The sequence below is a fragment of the Paroedura picta genome, chromosome 14 (genome assembly GCF_049243985.1).
Source record: "Paroedura picta isolate Pp20150507F chromosome 14, Ppicta_v3.0, whole genome shotgun sequence".
Taxonomy (NCBI): Eukaryota; Metazoa; Chordata; class Lepidosauria; order Squamata; family Gekkonidae; genus Paroedura; species Paroedura picta.
In genome coordinates this window covers 7,887,252-7,909,302 of record NC_135382.1, presented here as the reverse complement: position 1 = coordinate 7,909,302, position 22,051 = coordinate 7,887,252, and the positions used below count along the sequence as shown (strand labels likewise).

The 22,051-nt window shown below is 48.4% G+C and overlaps 2 protein-coding genes across 10 annotated transcripts in view; both read left to right on the top strand.

The window, feature by feature from the left end:
- Window positions 1–1,318, top strand: part of KIZ (kizuna centrosomal protein) — a 133,075-nt gene extending 131,757 nt beyond the window's left edge. For all 9 annotated transcript variants that reach the window (XM_077309469.1, XM_077309467.1, XM_077309465.1 and 6 more), the window contains one exon: window positions 1,143–1,318. In XM_077309469.1, coding sequence (XP_077165584.1) covers window positions 1,143–1,246 — 104 coding nt within the window. In that variant the 3' untranslated portion in view covers window positions 1,247–1,318. The remainder of the gene's footprint in view (window positions 1–1,142) is intronic.
- A 1,894-nt stretch (window positions 1,319–3,212) lies between these two features.
- The window catches only part of XRN2 (5'-3' exoribonuclease 2), an 88,456-nt gene continuing 69,617 nt past the window's right edge, over window positions 3,213–22,051 (top strand). The window contains exon 1 of the mRNA XM_077309461.1: window positions 3,213–3,414. Coding sequence (XP_077165576.1) covers window positions 3,340–3,414 — 75 coding nt within the window. The 5' untranslated portion in view covers window positions 3,213–3,339. The remainder of the gene's footprint in view (window positions 3,415–22,051) is intronic.

The following is a 22,051-nucleotide window of genomic DNA, read 5'->3' as shown; positions in this document are numbered from 1 at the left end:
CATTGTAGAGGACCCATATCCAGCTGGTGCTGAGGCAGCTGCATTGGTTGACAGTTGCAGTCCAGATCAAGTTCAAGGTTCTGGTGTTAACCTTTAAGGCCCTTCGTGGTCTGGGACCCACATACCTGAGTGACCGCCTGTTGCCTTATGCTCCCCACAAGGCTTTGAGCTCTGTGGGTACTGGTATGTGTTAGTGATTCCTGGCCCCAGGAGTTTCACCTGGCCTCAACTAGGGCCAGGGCCTTTTTGGTCCTTGCCCAGATGGGAGGAATGACCTCCTGGTAGAGCTGAGGGCCCTGTCAGAGCTTTTGCAGTTTTGCAGGACCTCAAAAATGGAGCTCTTTCACGTGGTCTTTGGTTGAGGTCAAAGAATGGGTGATCAGAGGTGCCCTTCATACATATATATACTCTATAACATCTATGTTCCATCTCACAAGACAGACCCCTAGTATTTCTCCCTGAGGTGCTGGGGGGGGGGGTGTTGAGCAGGAAGGGAGTGGGTAAGGGTCTTTTCTGCCACAGGGTAAACTTTAGTAATTGTGTGGTTTTTAATTTAGTTTTTACTGTGTTTTTATGATCTGATTGTAACCTGCCGTGAGATGATCTCAAGAGCGGTGGGATATAAATAAGCTGACCCTGCAGGGTTTTCAAGACCAAAGACATCCAGAAGTGGCTTGCTGTTGCCTTGCCTCTGTGCAGTAACCCTGGGCTGCCTTGCTGGTCTCCTCTCCAAGTATTAACCAAGGCGGACACTACATAGCGGGGATGTTTATGAGTTCAGTCTAGCTTGGCCAATCCAGGTCAGGGGTGCCATTCCATCGGTGGAAGTTTCATTTTCAACCAATTGAGTTTTATGCTCAGGCCTTTACTAAATAATCCTTCATATGGAATTTGCCTTTTTTTCACTGCCGCTTTATACTAACAATTTCATTCAGTCCCTATCAGTGTTTATGTGAAGGCAAAGGATTAACCCTCCCCACACTGTGACCCTTACCAAAATTGGGCACAACTCTTTGTGTGAATATTATTAAGCCTGATGTGGTCCTGAGACAACATGTCGTGTATGATGTTGACTTATTCATATCCATGCTTGTGAATAACTATCAGTTTTATAGACGTTTTCCCTTCTGTTTCTAATGCAGCCTTTTGGGGTGATTCTGATGACAGCAATTCCGATATTGAAGCAGCTCTGCGTCCTCACGTGCACGGTTCACATGAAGATGATTTTAGTGACTTCTACGATTGAGGGGCTACAACTTCTTTTTAAAAATAATTAATTTTTGATTACAAATAAAATGCATACAGATAAAACTTTAAATACACATTTGGAAATACAAATTTTATTTGTTAATGTTTCAAGTGCTGCTTAATTAAGCATGTCACCTGTCCTAGGAAACTGGAATAATAGGATTGAGAAGAACAACTTATTTTAAAGGGGTAGACAAATAAAGGAGTGGCACTACATGTTAAGAATATATATACTTGTGAGAAAATATATGTGTCTGAGCGTGAGAGTTCAGCTAAAAGTCTTTGGGTAAAAATAAGAGGAGTAGGAAATAATAGTGGTATTATGGTGGGTGTCTGTTATAGACCGCCACGCCAGACAGAGGACTTGGATGAGATGCTCTTACAGATTACAAAGCTCTCAGAGAGACAGGACCTATTTGTCATGGGAAATTTCAATTAGATACGAGGTCTTGCATGTTGCCTGCTGGAAAGGCAAAGACCTTTTCCCCCTATGCCTGCAAGAACTAGCCATTGCATGGAACTGCACATTCTGCAAGAAAGCAAAGAATTTGGATGGGCGTTTATATGAACACACCATTGGTCCACCAAGGTCAGCACTGTTCACACAGACTGGCAGGAGCTCCAGCGTTTCAGGAAAGCATCTTCTACATCTCCTAATGCCTGGTCCTTTCAACTGCTAATGCCAAAGATTGGACTCAGGACCTGCATGCCAAGCAGATGCCCTTCCACTGAGCCACAGCCCTACTCCCTTAAGAGAAGGGGAAAAGGCAGTAGTTTTTTTTAATATCCAGACATTTTCCAGCTAGAAAAGCCTAGATGAATTTCCTAAGATGAGCCCAGAAGTTTCTAACCAATTCACCTTCTTGATAAGAACTTATTGCCATAGATCCAGTGGCTAGAAAAAGTTCTTCCACCCCTAAACCAAAGCCTTACCCCTGAAGTTGCTGGTGCTAGCATCCTTATCGAGTATAATCTCTTGGCCTGAAATAGATTTTCAGTATGCAAAAGTGAGTACGAATGAAGCATGGACAAAGCTTACACCAGCATAAGATCTTGGTCTTATAGGTGCTGCATATTAGCTCAGCTACCATCTAGAACAGGCTTTCTCAACCACACTTTCATGAACCCCTGCGGTTTCTGGATGACCCTGTTAGGGTTTCCTGAATGGGTGGAAGTTAATTTTTTTTTAATTGTTAAACATTTATTGGGAGATCTGACCATATATTTATTTTATTGTATTTATATACTGCCCTCCCTGAAGGCTCAGGGCGGTTACGTGAAACAAGAAAACGATACAGGTAACATTATTTACAGAACAACAAGGTAAATAACAATATCATTAACATCATAACAACAATAACATTAAGGAATGTTCTGAAGGCTCAACTCTTACTGAGACCCATCATGGCCAATGATGGGCTTGGAGGGGGTGGGGAGGGGCACAGAGGTTGGCTTCCTAGCCATCTTCTGCAGGGCTGTGGAGGAACTGTCCTGAGTCACTCAGGTGCTCCTTTCTTACCAAGGCGCCTCCCCGGGCACGGTTTTGGTTCGTCTTGAAGGGGCTCCGGGACTCCCACGCTGCTTCCAGAGCCTCCCCCCACCTCCATGCAAGCGCACTTTGCAGGGAATGGGCCCCCAGCATCCTTGTGCTGCAAGGGCCTGCGGACTCCCTTCCCCGCTCGGACTTTCCTTGGCCTGTAAGAAGGAGTCCGGGGCTCTTGCTCGTTTGTGCTGCTGCAGACCGACAAACAGCGCGGGGCCTTTGTCATCCGCCGACGCACTTCACCTGCCAGGGACGTTTTTAAAAACCCGCCTCTTCCTCTCCCTCCCTCCGGCATTCGGTATTCGGCCCAGCCGAAAGGATCGGCAAGTGTCCGCACCGCGCATGTCCCCTCAACCTTTTCCAAAATGGCCACCACAGCAACTCCAGCTTCTGCGCATGGGCGCGTCTCTGTCCGCGTGACGCGACGCCGCTTCCGGCCTCCGCTTGCCTCTCGTGGCCAGGGCCATCCTGTGACCTGGAACTTTTTGGTGGCGATTTCCGGTCCGCTTCCCTCGTCGCTCGGTGGTTCTGACCGGGAGCGGAGGCCGATGGGGGTTCCCGCGTTTTTCCGCTGGCTGAGCCGCAAGTACCCGTCCATCATCGTCTCCTGCACGGAGGAGAAGGTGAGGCGCGGGCGCCGGGGGCAGGAAGGGCTCGGCGTCCCTTCTCGCGAGGCTTCCTTCCGGGCCCGCCTCGACCTCTGGCCTCTCCGGGGGTCGGGACTGATGTGCTCCGGAGATCAGTTGTAATTCGGAGGAGGGGGGGGGTGTCTCCTGGTCCCGCCTGGAGGGTGGCAACGGGGGCCAACCTGGCGGTTACTCGCGGGCGGAGGGAGCTCTGCTGCCGCCCCGCCCGGCGGCCCAAGTGGACTCTGGTGGCGCCTCCCAGGCTTGGCGAGAGTTTCGTTCCAGCGGCAGGAACGTTGCTCCACGTTCACTGGGCTCTGCGGGGATAAACCCTTCGTTTGCCTGGTCCTACGGAGCCAGAGTACAGTTATGATGAAGCACGTGTTTATGCACTTGGGATTTCGGGCCGAGCAAACACTGCCAACTGGACTAGAGCCCGCTTCATCAAATGCAGCGTGTGGGCTCTTGGTAGGCAAACATATGTATCCATTTATGCGTGTAATGAAGTTAGTGTAGGTCATGCCTGATTGCAGAACTTTGTATATGTTTGTGTGCATGGATAATGCACATATATAAGAGTCACATCTGCTGTGCCTTCTAATTTGCTTGTTGCATCACACTGAGTGGGTGCTACTCCATAAAACCTTGTACTGGAATAAAATCTTTTTTTTTAAAGGTGCCCTAGGGCTCCGGTTCTGACCTGCCAAACCAGGTTTGATTCCCCAGTCCTCCACATGCAGCCAGCTGGGTGACCCTGGGCTAGTCACAGCACTGATAAACCGAGCTGTAGTGTCAGGGCTCTCATCTTCACTTACCTCTCTGTTGTGGGGAGAGAAAAGGGAAAGAGATTGTAAGCCACTTTGAGACTACTTCTGGAAGTAAAAGCAGCATGTGACTGATTTTGCATGGGGCAAAAAGGCTGGGCTGGTGGCAGAATGGCAGCGGGGCTAATCTCTGCTTATGCATTTATGTTGCCACCAGCCCTGCCCCCCCTCCCGGTCCTTGCCTGTGGTAAAGGCTCTGATAGTCTGTGGCACGGGAACACTGATTTTTCAGGGGCCACCATCAGAGACTGGGCCAAGCCTGTGCATATGAGGAGACAGGCCTGGAAGGCCTGGCTTCTCCCCACCATTTGGTTTCACGGTGCTGTGGAGGTCATTGGGACATTTTTATACTCCCCACAATGGTAGGATAGCGGCATGCATTGGGACACCCCCCCCCCGCCCACCCCTGTTACTGCAGCTAGGCGGAACCTTCCAGCCCAGGAGATGTACATGTGCACGCACTACTCTAGGGCAGACTGTGTGCACTACATGGGAAGTGACAGGACATGCTGCCCCCCCACAAGAAACTGGTGGTGGCCCAGCATGACCACCACCGTGCATAATCGGTCTATAAGAACCAATTTTTCTTCCTTTTCTTCTGTTTTATTGTTTAAGGTAAAGTCAATCTGGCAAATAAAATCACACATACAGGTGCCATGTCCCAAATTTTCATGGTCAATGATTGTTCTCTGGTAATAATAATATTCATAATGCATTTCAGATAGGCTATCTGGCTTGGAAATGCCATGTTTCTTTAATATAGCCTCAGCCAGAGAAAATTTACTAGTTGGTGCTCTTTCTCTCCATGCAATCAAAAGCTTTAACAACCCATTTCCACACATCAAGCCTCTATTTTAAGGGGCAGGACACTTTTATCCAGGCCAGTTAGCAACCGCCAGAATAGATAAAGAAGAACCTTCAGTAATGTGTCATAGCAGACGTGTGCTTGAGCAGTCAGTGACTCTTCTTAGGGCTTCAATAATATTTTGGGATTCTTTTCTGGAGGGTGTGCAGTATATTTCAATCATATAATTTTATAATTAAATACACTAGAACCATATAGTTGGAAGTCCAACATCCTGCTTAATGCAGGATCAGTCTATAGCATAGTTTCTTACCAGGGGCTTTCTTAACAGGAACCCTGGGGTTCCTCCCCAGCCCCAGAAGTGTTTCCTGAACTGGGTGGCAGTGATGGCCCTGCAGGGGCTGGAAAAGGGAAGGGCCCAGGTCATAAAAATCCTTGCTGCCTGATGCTGTTTGCATCTGGAGTTCAGAGACGTAAGTACTTTCATTTGAACTGTGTTGGGGTGTGTGTGTGTGCAGAGAGCCTGCCCCAACCCAGTTCCTGGTCCAGTGGAATAGGCCACTGAGCTGTTTCTGGCCTTAGGTGGGGCAGGGGACAACAGAACATGATGTCACATCCAGTGGGAGTGGCTGGATGATGCCACTTCTGGGGACATGTTTGTTTATTTATTAGATTTCTGTTCAGCCCTCCTAGTAGGCTGGCTCAAGATGGTATGCCTTATATTAAAAAGCACCATAAAATAAGACATCATAAAATAATTAACAGCTAATTAAAATTTTTATCATTTAAAACTAAATTGAAGTGACAATTTAAGTTAGTCTGAACAACAACATCAACATCAGCTGCCGGGTTAGGACATCATCAGATCTCCTGGACCTAGACTGTTACTTCTAGGTATGTGCAGGGAGTTGTAGCCTGCTGACATCACTTCTGGGGATTCTCGAAGCCTGAATAATGTTTCAGAGATTTCTCAATGGTAAAAAGATTGTGACAGGCTGGCCTAAAGCATCCATGATAAACATCTGTCTAGCCACGGCTTAAAGAGTGAGGGGGAGCTCACCACCTCACCGATTCTACTGCTGATCTACTCTGACTACTACCATCCCTATATGTGTCCATATTATTCCAGGGGGGAAAACACAAATAGAAAATACGATACAGAGCCTTTCTGTCATCTTCACCCAACAGCAAGCCTATTGCCTCATTTATCTTGTGTTTGCTCCTCACATAGCTGAAGAAGCTTTTCTTGTTATAATGGGCCGCCCTGGCCAGCCTCAACTCACTCCCAGCTTTGGCCTCTCTGATGGCTGACCTACAGTGTGTTGTAACATACAGATACTCTTCTTTAGAGGTCTGTCCTTCCCTCCATTTCTTAAACATTTCCTTTTTCTTCCTTAGCTTATCTTGAAGTTTTCTGTTTTTCAGGTATGACCAAGTATAAATTTTTCCACCATTTGAGAAATGAAATTGCCAGCCTAGCAGGTTAGACACTTGCACAACTTTGGATGCTTAGCAGAATTTATTTCCCAGCATACATCAGGAAAATTGAAGTCACCCATAATTACAAGGACCTGTTGTCGAATTATTCTGTTGAGCTGCTCAAGGAGGGCAGCATCCACATCTTCACCCTGGTCACGTGATCCATAGCAGACACCAACCATTGTACTCTCTTGTTTTTCATTCTCTTATCTTCACCCAGTTCTCAGATTCCACTGGCGTGTCAGTCTCCTCCTCTAGTATTTGTTCTTAGATACAATGCCATCCCACCTCCTCTGCGACCTTAGAACCCATATCTATCCACTATTGCTCTCTAGTCATGGGAATCATTCCATTAAGTGTCTATAATGCCTACTAAATCAAATCTCTCTGTCTGCATGAGAAACTCAAGCTTCATTTTCCGTCTTGTAGTGCAGTCCCACATTGGGACTGCGCATGCGCAGGCCTGCCGCTCGGAATTTCCCTAGCTAAAAGTCTCCAAAGAGGGCGCTCCGCACTGCTACCACGCATGCGCCGGGTTTCCCATGCACCAATCACGAGGACACGGGGCGGAGCACCCACCCTCCTCAGTTCTCTTTTCGCCGCCGCAATTAGTGGACGTCCTTTGCTAGTCTCCTCATCTTTTTCTTACTGCATCAGCGATTTTTCTTCAGAATGGCTTCTAAGGCTATTTTAAAGAAGTGCAGCCAGTGTGCTGTGAAGATGCCGGTGATGGACGAGCACGACCGTTGCCTTATTTGTCTGGGTGAGGGCCACTCCGTACCTTCCTGTACAATTTGTCAGAAGTTTACTCCAAAGGCCTGCTCTGACAGAGCTGCGAGGCTCAAGGCGGCGCTTTGGGAGAAGGCCCTTTCGGCAGACCCTCCTGTACGGACCCAGTCTGAGCCGACTCCATCTCGGGCACCATCGAAGGTGCCATCTGTCCTTGGATCCAGAGCTTCCTCCGTCCGTTCTGCCATGGAGCTGTCAAGAGGCTCCCCAAAACCTCCTAAGAGACCCCCAGTGGCGTCTGAGGTTCCTAACGTAGCTTCGGCACCAGCTTTACCGCCTTCAGAACGGGGCGCCTCGGCTGATCCCCCTGTTAAAAAGGCAAAAAAGTCTAAGCATAAGGACAAGCCTTCGGTTCCGAAACACGGATCCATGGGTTCCGTTCGTCGGTCCTCTACGCCTCCGTTGCGAGAGCCTTTAACACAATCCTATTCCTTGGATGTGCAGGACGATGGATCCTTGGTTGCGTTGCCTCGATCAGTCTCTGCTCCCCCGGCTCAATGGAGGCCGTTGACCAAGGCCCCTGTGGAGCCTTCACCGGTATATGTCGGCCAATGGGACCAGCCTATGGCCAAGGAGGAGGATCCTGTTCTGGACTTCCCTGACAGCGCTTCGGCCATGATGTCGGCTGTTCCGTCGGGTTAGTTTGGGCCCCAGTCCGTTCTGATTCCCACCAGCCCAGACTCTGCGTCGGATCCGTCCCCCGATGAAGCCTTGGCAGACCCTACCTTGGCTTCGCCTACTGAGGACTACAGAATGTATGGAGAGCAGCTCCTAAGAATGGCCAAGGCCCTTGACCTAGACGTTTCAACGTCAGATGCAAGACCCAAGGACAAGATCCTGAGCAGACTCTATTCTAATACCCCATCGAATATTGCCCTGCCTATTATCCAGGGTTTCGAAGATCTGACGGTCCCTATCTGGGACAAACCTGCTTCGGAACAACCGGCACCGAAGAAAATTGAATCCTTGTACAGGGTAAAGCCTGACTCTTCGGAATATCTTTCTATCCATCCGTCTGCCACGTCTTTCATTATAGACGATATGCAGTTGAAACGCAAACCTGGCCAGCATTCCTCCCCGGTAGATAGAGAGAGCAGGCGCTTGGATACGTTGGGACCGAAGGTCTACTCTTCCTCGGCGCTCAGTTTTCATATAGCCAATTACCAGGCCATCATAGGCGCCTATCAGCTTTGCCTGTGGGAGAGTTTCTCGAAGTATATCGAGCTGATTCCCGAAGAGCAACAAAGTCTCGCCCGCATGATCCAAGCCGAGGCGATCAAAACTTCCAAACAGGGTATCAACTCAGGCAAGCATGCGGCAGATATTGTGTCCCGATCTATGGCCTCTGCTATTGTCCTTCGTTGCCATTCCTGGCTCCGAAATACATCTCTTCCTCTCAAAACCAGAATCAAGGTTGAAGACATGCCGTTCGAGAAGTCCTCGCTGTTTGCTAAGACAACGGATGATTTCCTATTCTCCTTCAGGAAGACCCGGCAGTCTGCGAGATACTTAAATTCTTTCCCTCCTCCGCCTTCTCAGAATTTTTACCAGCAGCGCTTCCAATGTCAGGCCTCAACCATCCTCTGGTCCTCCATCCCAGTATCCACCCCGCTCTGGTCCGCCCTGTTCCAAGCCCGTAAACATCCTCAACGTCAACGCCCTTTGAACCAATCTTTTGGTCGAAGCCACCCCCACCCCCAACAAAAGTTCTGACTATGCCAGCAGTCCTACCCCGTAGTCCGTTTTTTTGGGGATCGTCTGGCCGAATTCCGTGAGGCCTGGTTCAGTATTACCCAGGACACCTGCGTTTTGTCTATCATTGTTGAGGGTTATCGCTTGGAGTTTCAGTCCTCACCAGTCTGTGTCTTGGGTGCCTCTGCCCCAGACAACCCCTTCCCAGAGGTTGGTGTCCAGCTCTCTGACCTCTTGTCCAAGGGAGCTGTAGAGTTGGTGCCAACAGGTGCCCAAGAGTTGGGCTTTTTCTCCTGTTTTTTCTTGGTGGATAAGAGGGACGGCGGGGTCCGCCTGATCCTAGACCTCCGGCAGCTAAATAAATGCTTATACATTTCCAAATTTCGTATGGTCTCGTTGCTTTCCATTATCGAATCCCTACAACGTAATGCTTGGTTTGCAGTCTTGGACCTCAAGGACGCATACTTCCATATTGGTATTCATAGGTCCTACAGGTTCCGACACGGATCCGATATCTATCAGTACACCGTTTTACCTTTTGGATTAGCTACTGCTCCGCGGGTTTTCACAAAGTGTATGGCAGTAGTAATCGCTTTTCTCAGGCTGAGAGGTATGACAATATTCCCATAACTGGATGATTGGCTTTTAGTAGGTCCTGACGCTTCGAAGCTCACGGACCAGGTCCGATTTACCTTATTGGTCTGTGCCCGACTGGGTTTGGCTGTGAACAGAGAGAAGTCCCGCCTTGTTCTGTCGCAGGAGGTAGAGTTCATAGGAGCATTCCTAAATTCGTCTACTGCTACCGCCTCCTTGCCAATAAATAGAATACGGCCCTTGTCTTCCATTCTGGGTTCCTTTGGACGGAACCGATGGCAACCTGCATACAAATTTCAACAGGCTCTCGGCCTTATGGCCTCAGTGACAGCTGTGGTCCCCTATGCCAGGTGGCATATGAGGGGTCTTCAATCCTGGTTTCTCAGGCATTTTAACCCATTAAGACACTCACAGTTCCAACACTTTTCGGTTCCGAGGTCAGTTGTCCGATCCCTTCACTGGTGGTCCTCGGAAAATTACCTGTTGAGGGGTGTACCCTTTGGCTCCTGGACGCATGACTTAGTTCTTACTACTGATGCGTCTTTAGAGGGTTGGGGGGCATACTGCGGCGAGTTGTCAACTCAGGGTCGTTGGTTCTCTTGGGAATGTACGTTACACATTAACTTACTGGAAATTCGAGCTGTGGTTTTGGCCTTGACTGCTTTTTCAGATTCATGCTGGAGCAAGCGGATTCTTCTTCGAACGGACAATACTGCGACCCTATTCTACATCAACAAACAAGGGGGCACCGGGTCCTTAGCCCTATGTGCTGGGGCCCTGAGAGTGTGGCAGATTCTTTTCGACATTCAGGCAGACATGAGGGCGATACACATAGCGGGCTTCATGAATACTAGGGCAGACAGATTGAGCAGGGTGTTTTCTCAGGAATACGACTGGACACTAGACGACCTGGTCCTGAGCCATTTATTTTCCCTATGGGGAATCCCCCAGATCGACCCGTTTGCCAGGGCATATTCTGCGAAGGCTTTTCTCCCCAGGGGGGATAGACCCGCAGTCTCTAGGGGATGCGTTCCAGATCACATGGACAGGGGTTCTGCATTACGTGTTTCCCCCGCTGCCTCTTATCCCGAGGGTGTTGGCAAAGATGTCAGCGGACTATACAGATGCGATATTGATTGAATTAGCAAACTCTGGTCTGGCACTTACCTCGGTCAGGACTCACTTGGCGGCGTTGGCTGCTTACCACGCCGAAGTGCAAGGCACTTCATTATTTGCCCACAAATATCCAAACGTTTTCTCCGGGGTCTTACGAATTTGTTTCCCCCCCGACAACCACCAATCCCGCAATGGTCTTTGGAAGTGGTTCTTCAGGCCTTGATGAGTCCTCCCTTTTAACCCATGGGGTCCATTTCATTGGCTTTGCTATCCATGAAGGTAGCTTTTTTAGTCGGGATTACCTCTGCGAGAAGAGTCAGTGAACTGGCCTCGCTTAGGATAGATTCCCCCTTCCTGAAGGTGTTCCCCTCCAGGGTTGTCCTCCATCCAGAATGGCAGTTTCTACCCAAGGTAGTCTCACAGTTTCATCTTTCACAAGAGATTTCCCTTCCGGTTTTTTTCCCGAACCCGCAGTCACCGGGAGAACAAAAACTACACAATTTAGACGTCAAACGTGCGATTCTTTATTATTTGGATAGGACAAGGGACTTTAGAAAGTCGTTGTCCCTGTTCGTTTGTTATTGGGGGCCTAAAGGGATGCAAGGCGTCTTCCCAGACCCTCTCTCGTTGGCTGGTGTCCGCAATTCGTGCCTCATACAAGGCTGCAACACTCCCATGCCTATTACACCTGCGGGAGCATTTGTTGAGATCTCAGGCCTCCTCTGCTGCATTCCTCAGGCAGGTTCCTCTTCGTGACATCTGCAGAGCAGTGACGTGGTCTAATGCAGTGGTTCCCAACCTGCGGGCCGCGGCCCGGCGCCGGGCCACGAAGGCCATGGCGCCGGGCCGCAGCTCCCTCTCCCCGCCCCCCCCCCGCAGTAAAAAACTTCCCAGGCCGCAAGCTTGCGGCCCGGGAAGCTACTTACTGCGGGAGGGCGGGAAGAGGGAATCAGGGCCGGGCTGCGCCCGTGCAGGCAGCGCCCGCGCGGCCCGATCCGTGGGCGCGGCTCGCGGGCGCGGCTCGATCCGCGGGCGCGGCCAGAAGCGTGGGCGTGGCCCGCGCGGGCGCGGCCCGATGCCCTGCCGGTCCCCAGCCTAATAAAGGTTGGGGACCACTGGTCTAATGAAAGCACCTTCATCAAGCATTATGCAATCGATCTGTCGGCAAGATCAGAGGCTCGGTTTGGAACTTCAGTTCTGCATTCACTTTTTTCTTAGAGGACTCACCCACCTCCACAGGTATTTAGCTCGTGAAAATCCCAATGTGGGACTGCACTACAAGACAGAAAATGAAAACAGAGTTGCTTACCGTTTACGGTAACTGTTGTTCATTGACGTCTTGTGTGCAGGCACACATTCCCTCCCGCCTGCCCCGCTGAGTCTTGGAGTTTATCGGATTCATTCTGAAGAGCGGCGGCAGAGAACTGAGGAGGGTGGGCGCTCCACCCCGTGTCCTCGTGATCGGTGCGCAGGAAACCCGGCACATGCGTGGTAGCGGTGCGGAGCGCCCTCTTTGGAGACTTTTAGCTAGGGAAAGTTCCGAGCGGCAGGCCTGCGCGTGCGCAGTCCCAATGTGTGCCTGCACACAAGGTCAATGAACAACAGCTACCGTAAACAGTAAGCAACTCTGTTTTTTCCTTTGTATTGACCATGCTTTGGGCATTGGCATATGAGCACCTGGAACCCTTGGTTCCATTTGACCCCGCCTTCCCAGGCAGGCTATTGGTATTCGCTTTCCTAAATTAGAATCCCTGTGTTGGCCATCTCCTTCTTCTTATGGCTTCAGTTTAAAGCTCTACTGTGAAGCACATTTCCCCCCAACTTGGATAAGTGAAGTCCATTATGTGCTGGTAGGTCTTCGTCTCGAAAGCCTATCCTATGGTCCCAGAATCCAAATCTCACCAGTGCAGCCAGTAGTTCACCTCAAATTATCTTCAGCTCTCAACTTGTCCCTCTTCCCCTTATAGGCAGGATTGAAGAGACAATGCCCAGAGCCATATGGAAGGGCGGTATAAAAATCTAAATAAATAAATAAGAAAACAGAGCCAGTTTGGTGTAGTGGTTAGGTGATATGACCATATATGATCAATACTGACCCACCCACTCCTCTCCCAAAATGGCCAATGATAGGCTTGGAGGGGGTAAGAAGGGGAGGAGCCCCAGGTAAGCATGTAAAGCATGGTTAGGAGTGCGGACTTGTAATCCGGCATGCCAGGTTCGATTCTGCGCTCCCCCACATGCAACCAGCTGGGTGACCTTGGGCTCGCCACGGCACTGATAAAACTGTTCTGACCGGGCAGTGATATCAGTGCTCTCTCAGCCTCACCCACCCCACAGGGTGTCTGTTGTGGGGGGAGGAAAGGGAAGGCGACTGTAAGCCGCTTTGAGCCTCCTTCGGGTAGGGAAAAGCGGCATATAAGAACCAACTCTTCTTCTTCTTCTTCTAATAAATTTTTAACATTAAAAAAAATTAATTAACTCCCACTGATTAATAAGCGACCAGAGGAGTGGAAATGATCTGCATTCATCCTGCTACCAAAAAAGGATGATTAAAAAAACTGTTCCAATTACAAGAGCCCTCACACAACTATGCATACCATTGAGAAAAAATTACCAGATGTTCAAGCTGGCTTTCTTGGGGGGGGTGTAGCACTCATGATCACATAGCCAACCTGTGCTGGATTTTGGAAAAGCCATGGGAATATCAAAAGGATGTCTACATCTGCTTTATTGACTACAAGGAAACTTTTGATTGTGTGGATCACAATAAATTGTAGGAAGCAAAATTTGGGGGTGCCAGTGCATTTGATCAAACTGAGGCAGTCGCTCTACACAAACCAAGAAACCATTGTATGTACACCATTGGGTGATACGGAGTAGTTTAAAACAGAAAAAAGGAATTTGCCAAGGTTGTATTCTTTCCCCCTTCCTGTTTAAATTGTATGCTGAGATCATTATGAGAGAGATTGAAATAAAAGAATCCAACCTTGGAAATTTTTAAAATAATCTTCAGTATGCTGATGACACGACCCCCTCTCAGAAAATAAGGAAGGCCGAGGACAGCTGATTACAAAGGTCAATGAAGTAAGTAAGAAATTTGGCCTTTTCTTAAACACTAAAAAGACAAAAATAATCACCACTGCAAAAAACAGACATGTCACAATAACAAATGATGGTGAAGAGATCGAATGCATTCAAGAATTCATTTGTCTTGAAACACCAATTGAGGTGAGTGGCGATTGCAGTATGGAAATAAAACGTCACATTGCTATGGGTCCCTCAGCTATGATGAGCTTGAACGGAACATGGAAATGCAAGGACGTAAACCTGACTACCAAATGTAGATTAGTTAGGTAAAGGTAAAGGTATCCCCTGTGCAAGCACCGGGTCATGTCTGACCCTTGGGGTGACGCCCTCTAGCGTTTTCATGGCAGACTCAATACCGGGTGGTTTGCCTTCCCCAGTTATTACCGTTTTACCCCCCAGCAAGCTTTGGGTACTCATTTTACTGACCTCGAAAGGATGGAAGGCTGAGTCAACCTTGAGCCGGCTGCTGGGATTGAACTCCCAGCCTCATGGGCAGAGCTTTCAGACTGCATGTCTGCTGCCTTACCACTCTGCGCCACAAGAGGCTCTGTAGATTAGTTAGATCTATCATATTTCCAATAGTCACTTAAGGAGGTGGTCTCCAACCCCTGGTCCGTGGATCAGTTGGTACTGGGCCGTGGCTCCTCTTTGTCCTCCTCCCCAGCTGCTGCCTCGGGGGCTGCCCTGCTACCCTGCTGCTGGCTCACCTTTGGTGCTCTCTGGTGGCCGCCATGGCTGGGGCTCCCCCTCGGCGTGGCACTGCACAGCTGCTGCTGGCAGTGCCCTCCAGTGGGCGGTAGGAAGTCAGGTGCCGGCGGGAAAGCAAGTGGAGCAGGGGCTCAGGCGGCAGCGACGTCCCTCGGCAAAAGACTACCCCCCCCCTCGGGCCTCAGTAAAATTGTCAAGCATCAACCGGTCCCCAGTGATAAAAAGCTTGGGGACCACTGACTTAAGGCATGAAAATTGGATGATAAAAAAATTGGACAAGAGAAGAATCAATTAATTTGAACTCTGGTGTTGGAGAAGGCTTCTGCGGGTTCCATGGACAGCAAAAGTCACAAACAAGGAAATACTATGGCACATCTATCACTGGTAGGCAAAATCATGAAACTCCGGCTCACTTACTTTGGCCATCTCAATGGAGAAAACAGTTATGATCGGATTGGTTAGCGGAAAAAGGAAACTTGGCTGACAGAGAGCGCAGTCGTTGGACACAATCAGGATGGACACCAGCCTGAACATTGCACAGCTGAGGGAGGTGGTGCAGGGTTGTGGATTGTGGTGGTAGCTGTGCCATGGGATCGCTGAGAGTCAGACTCAACCAAGTGGCTGACAACACAAAGAACATTTGGGAAACCCTGTCTGGACTGTCAGTAAACTTCAGGGTTTCATGAAACCCTGTTTGAAAAAGCCTGGACCAGGGGGTCAGACCTAGCCATATGTTGTTCCCTGCCCCTCAGCAGACAGTCATCAATGACCAACAGAGTTGCCTTTTCCTTTGAATGGCATTTCCTCCAATCCCCATGCCCTCTTCTCTCTCTGATTATGTTTTGGTTCCTGCTTCCGTCTCCTCCACAGGGGCCTTAAATCTATTCCTGAGCTCCAGTGGCTCCAAGTGTCACCTTGGTTGACTCCTTTGGGCTCTTTTTGTAGCAATAAGGGGAAGCTTCATAGGAAGTGACCCCCCTTCTCCTTTGGACAATTTTCTTCATTCCTATGTAGGTTTACACAGCTCCTATCAGTGAAATCATCTTCCTTGATTTCATGTTGGGTGTTAATTCTTCCCTCCATTGCTAAATTGGTTGGCTAGGTAATGTTAAGCTGTTGAATCATTAAAATCTGTACACTCTACAAATGACTGGAAAAGATTCGGAAGAAATAGTATCGATTTATAAGGAAACAAAGAATTCTATCAAGACGTGTACTTGTTCATCACAGTTATGTTAGTGTGTAATAAATGGAATTTGTTTCCGTGGGTAAAATTGTCACATTGCATGAGATATGCTTTTTAATATAATTTGGTTACACATTTGATTGCTGTTCATCAAGAGTACATGCAGAAGATAATGTACATGTATGTGTGAACCCAGTGTACCTGAGGGACCACCTCTCTGCCTACACCCCTCAAATAAGTTTATGCTCTGCCATTCCAACTGGCTGGTGATCCCTGGCCCCAAGGAAGCTCCCTTGACTTCAACCAGGGCCAGAGCTCTCTCTGTCCTGGCCCCCACCTGGTGGAATGAGCTCCCAGAGGAGATCAGGGCCCTGACAGAACTTGGACAGTTCCACAGGGACTGCAAAAGAAGCTCTTTCACCATACATTTGGTTGAAGTCCACTGAAACAAGCAACACACACTGGGCCCCCAGCCTCCCTCCCATGAATTCAGACACCCTGAACCGACCAACCATGGGACTGTTAGGATGCTCAGATTATTAATTACTGTTTTCTCTGTTTATTGCTGTTAGTATCACTATTTTTATTCATCTGATGGTTATTGAGTTTTACTGTATTATTCCTGTTCCCTTATGTTTCATGTGAACTGCCCTGAGCCTCGGGAGGGCAGCATATTAATATAATAAACAAACCAACCTGCCCCAAGGGTCATGGGATTCAGAAGGGTTAACTCCCTGATAGGGCTGCTTGCCTTTCACAAGTCTAATGAAGTAGTAATTAAGCAGAGAAAGCTTCTTTCACTTCTGCTTGTGTCCGTGATAAGACCGGTTTATTTATCAGGTTGCTGTTAAAAAGTCTAGAAGCCAAATCCATTAAAATGGTGAGAGTACTACTCCCAGGCAAGGCGAAGAACATTGTAGCTTTGAGAGTTAAAAGATGCAGGCCTTCTGTTGGGCTCCATTTTTCACTGCCAAGGGGGTTGCCTCATACCTGGCCTTGAGGACGGCTTCCGATTGATGTGACTTGATGTCTGTGGTCACTCTTTGAGAGCCTTTTGAAAACTCTTCCATTTCACTTCCTGAGAAATGAGAAAAAGGAGTTAATTATCCAGTTTTGTCCATAGTAACTTCTTGTTTCTGTTAAGAAACTGCTTCGGCTAGAATTTGCTAACGTTTCCTTGTTGAGAAGCTCTGCCATTCATGTGTTGGACTTATGCCAAGCCACGATTAGAGCTTATCGGGAATAATAGCATGCAACTTGCACAGTAATGATCCCCTAGTCCTTGACTTGCTGAAGGACTTGATGGTCCAAAGGCTAGCTGAGGAAATGTTAGGCAGCTGGATCTTTAATTGTCCAGAAAAGTGTGACCTGGAGGTCACTGCTTCATTTAATTGACACGGCAAGGTTTCCTGTTTGGAGAAGTCCAGTATATGTTGCCTTAATGTGCCAGAACTCTTATGGTGCTGCTGATCTCTGGGCAGGTACGTCCCTAAAACAGTTCCGTGACATTGGGTCATCTGATAGAACAGCAAATAAAGTTTATGACATTAAAAGCAACTTCGTTTTGTAAATTTTTTACACGATCAAGATCAGGGGTAGTCAAACTGCGGCCCTCCAGATGTCCATGGACTACAATTCCCACAAGCCCCTGCCAGCGAATGCTGGCAGGGGCTCGTGGGAATTGTAGTCCATGGACATCTGGAGGGCCGCAGTTTGACTACCCCTGATCAAGATCATCCTAATGAGATCAATGCAAGCCGTTGTCAGTAGAGGTTGCAGTTATACATATTCAGCTGATGTTGCCTTGGGGAGGGGGGGCACTGCAGTCCCTTTCACTATTAACTTAGCAGCTCAATAGAATTTCAGTTTTCAGAGACCGATGCTGGAAACAAACAAGAGAGTGGTTTCTGTGGTGCTTGTTTGTGAAGCTCCCCGAGGTGGTCTCAGCTGGAAACAGAACGCCACATTTCATTTGATTCAGCAGAATGGTGGGTCCTGATAGTGGATACATTTCTTACAGTACCTTATTTTTGTAGTTGCCGTTTTTGAGGGCTGCTTGCAATATTTAAAGTCTACCAAACATGTATACTTGGGGTATTTTATAAGCCTCAACTGATATTAAGCATATGTTCTTTTGGGGAGGAAATATTGAAGAACAAAGTTTGAGTCCAGTGGCACCATTAAGGATGACTTAGGACCTCTATGCATTAAATGAACTAGGAGTAATAGCTTCTGGGTCCTCTTTAAATTTGGGGTTGTTTACATGTTCGAGTCAGTCAGTGATTGATGGGCGTGGCTTTAGCTTACAGTTCAGTATTCATACTTGAACAAAGAGAATCATACATCCTTTTTAAAAATGTGCACTTAAAACCTATTAGGAGTCTATGTGTACAATGTAGGGATGTGTGCTCGGCTCAGTTTGGCCGCCTCAGCAATCACATGAGCCCGAGGTGGTGTGGCGGCACCAGCGCCACGGCACGGAGAGAAGGTGCGCCGCTGAATGGAATGCCTCTGATTGCTGGCATGTGCATCATACAGGCACACTTAAGAGAGCAACAGTTGGGTGTAGCTTCTGGCGAATGAAAAATTGATTTGCTGCATCATAATGTGTGATTGCTGCTGAGGGCCAGAGTTCAGTGGCTTACTATTAGTAGTCTCCTGCCATTACCACCATTCCTCCTCCTCCTCCCCCCAGAGAGACGGTGCAGTGGAGTATTGCACAAAATCTCAAGAGGACACAGATTTAGATTTCTTTTAGCCTAACCAAACTAAAATTGAGGAAGGAAGGGAAAAAGAAACTCTCTCTCTCTCTCTCTCTCTCTCTCTCTCTCTCTCTCTCTCTCTCACCTGCAGAATGTTGGGTGGGCAGGTGCAGAGGCCGTTCTTGGTGCCCCAGAGTTGGCTGGTGGCCCAAGCCTCTCCCTCCCAACCACCCCACTCTGGCCCGATTTATCTCTATGAAATAGCCCAACAGAGTGGGCTGGCTCTTCTGGCAGGAAGGAGGATGGTGGGGCAGGCCCCCCCCATTGGCCCTCTATGAAAGAATGGGCGCTCCCTTGGGGGGGGCATATGTAAGGCCAATCATGTAGTGTGTGTGTTGTCCTTATGTATTTTCAAGTTTATTATGGTTAAGGTAAAGGTATCCCCTGTGCAAGCACCGAGTCATGTCTGACCCTTGGGGTGACGCCCTCCAGCGTTTTCATGGCAGACTCAATACGGGGTGGTTTGCCAGTGCCTTCCCCAGTCATTACCATTTACCCCCCAGCAAGCTGGGTACTCATTTTACCAACCTCGGAAGGATGGAAGGCTGAGTCAACCTTGAGCCGGCTGCTGGGATTGAACCCCCAGCCTCATGGGCAACGCTTACAGACAGCTGCCTTACCACTCTGCGCCACAAGAGGCTCATATTATGGTTAAAGATTTCATTAAATAATTTGGATTCCGGCTTTCCATCCAATTCAAAATGTCCTAGATGGCAAATATTTAAATATTTCAAACATTAAAAATAATTTATAATTGTTGTTAGGTGCGAAGTCGTGTCCAACCCATCGTGACCCCATGGCCAATGATCCTCGAGGCCTTCCTGTCCTCTACCATTCCTCAGAATCCATTTTAGTTCGCACCGACTACTTCAGTGACTTCATCCAGTCTGGTCAGTGGCCCATTCAGTACACCACTCTTCATCGCACTTGGCCAAATCCCATGGGCCATCAGGAGCCCATGCGCCAGACAGGGAAGGCCGTATGAACTACGGGTCCCCAGAGTCCCTGCACCAGAAACCAACCAATGGGGAAGGTCTTCTGGAGCTCTGGTCTGCTGGGGGCCTCCTGGTGGCCCCAGGGATTTGGCCAACGTGTGACACAGAGCATTGGACTAGTTGTGGCAGAGTGTTGGACTGGATGGGTCACTGGCCTGATCCAATATGGCTTATCTTATGTACTACCCAGAGTGCAGGTCTTGTTCTGTTCATGAAGCAAAGGAGATCAGTTTGTACTTTTTTGAGATTGCCAGGTTCCCCCTGGAGGCTGGCATCTCTAGCAATATGTAAGTCACATGTAGGGGACATGGGGTGCTCTAATAGATATGTCAGTTCTGGTTACATAGGGTCACTTTCTGTGAGGGGAAAGTCCCAGTGTGTGTAACATCACTAATAAAAGAAAAAACTTGTTCTATAACAGTGGTCCCCCGCGAAGGCCTTGGCGCCGGGCCGCAGCTCCCTCTCCCCCCCCCCCCCGAAGCAAGAAGCTCGCCAGGCCGAAGCGGCCGATTAGCTCGCGGCCCAGCAAGCTTCTTGTTTCGGGGGGGGGGGGGGGGGAAGAGAAGCTTGCCAAGCCGCAAGTTAATTGGCCGCTTTGGCGGGCGATTTGCTGGCGGGCGATTTGCTGGTGGCCCAGAGGGGCCGGGAGAGGGAGCCGCGGCCGCCGGTATGGTGGCGGCGCAAACGCGTTTGTGCTGGGGCTGCTGCGCGTGCACGGGGCCCCGGGCCGCCCCCTCCCACCACGCCGGAGCAGCGGTCCGCGGCAACCGGAAGGTTGCGGACCACTGTTCTATAAGAAGTTAGTTTAATTTTTGTGTGTGTGTGCAGTATGCAGAATAGCAAACCTGGCCTGAGCAAAACAGGGAAGCAAGAAAAAGAATAGGGACACCATAGGACCACTGCGAGGACAAGAAAGTGAAATTATAACAGATGATGATGAAGAGAGGGCTGAACTGCTTAACTCCTATTTCTCCTCGGTCTTCTCTTGTGAGGGAAATAGTGATCAATGTGGCAAAAACGTACCACAACACGGGGGATGGGAATGGTGGCCAAGAATCACTGTTGGAGTAGTCCACAAACACCTAGTTTCTTTAAGTGAAATCTTCTGGGCCAGATGAACTGCATCCAAGGGTACTAAAATAACGTGCAGATGTCATCTCTGAACCTCTGTCCATTATTTTTGACACTTCTTGGAGAACAGGTGAGGTGCCAGACAATTGGATGCGGGCAAATGTTGTTCCCATCTTCAAGAAAGGGAAAAAGGAGGATCCGGGTAATTATTAACCCGTCAGCTTGACATCTGTAGCTGGCAAAATTTTGGAACAAATAATCAAACACTCGGTCCTGGAGCAGCTGGAACTGAGAGCTGTGATTTCTAAGACTCAGCACAGGTTTCGCAAGAACAAGTCATGTCAGACCAACCTTATCTCTTTTTTTTAAAAAAAAGAGATCCTTGCTGGATCAGGGGAATGCCGTGGACATAGTTTATCAGTAAAGCTTTTTTAATAAGGTTCTATATGATATTCTTGTTCACAAATTGGTAAAATGCAGTATGGATTCTAATTCTGTCAGGTGAATCAATAACTTGTTGACAAATCATATCCAGAGGGTACTTGTTAATGGTTCAGCATCTTCTTGGAAAAGAGTAACAAGTGGAGTACCCCAAAAATCTTTCCTGGGCCCTGTGTTCTTCAACATATTTATAAATGATTTGGATGAAGGATTAGAGGGGATACTTATTATTTATTTATTTATTTTATTTATTTAGATTTATATAAATTTAGATGTATATTAAATTTGCAGATGATACTAAACTGGGAGGGGTAGCAAGCAAAACTGAAGACAGCAACAGAATACAGGATGATCTTGATAGGCTCGAGAAGTGGGCTAAACTCAAAATGAAATTCAATAGGGACAAATGTAAAGTTCTGCATTTAGGTAGGAAAAACCAAATACGCCAATATAAGATGGGGGAGACTTGTCTTGGCAGTAGTATGTGTGAAAAAGATGTAGGAGTCTTAGTAGACCATACATTGAACATGAGTCAGCAGTGTGTTGTTGTTGTTAGGTGCAAAGTCGTGTCCAACCCATCGTGACCCCACGGACAATGATCCTCCAGGCCTTCCTGTCCTCTACCATTCCCCAGAGTCCATTTAAGTTTGCACTGACTGCTTCAGTGACTCCATCCAGCCACCTCATTCTCTATCGTCCCCTTCTTCTTTTGCCCTCAATCGCTCCCAGCATTAGGCTCTTCTCCAGGGAGTCCTTCCTTCTCATGAGGTGGCCAAAGTATTTGAGTTTCATCTTCAGGATCTGGCTTTCTAAGGAGCAGTCAGGGCTGATCTCCTCCAGGACTGACCGGTTTGTTCGCCTTGCAGTCCAAGGGACTCGCAAGAGTCTTCTCCATCACCAGAGTTCAAAAGCCTCAATTCTTTGACACTTGGCCTTCCTTAGGGTCCAACTTTCGCAGCCATATATTGCAACTGGGAATACCATAGCCTTGACTAAATGCACTTTTGTTGGCAGGGTGATGTCTCTGCTTTTTAGGATGCTGTCTAGATTTGCTATAGCTTTCCTCCCCAGGAGCAAGCGTCTTT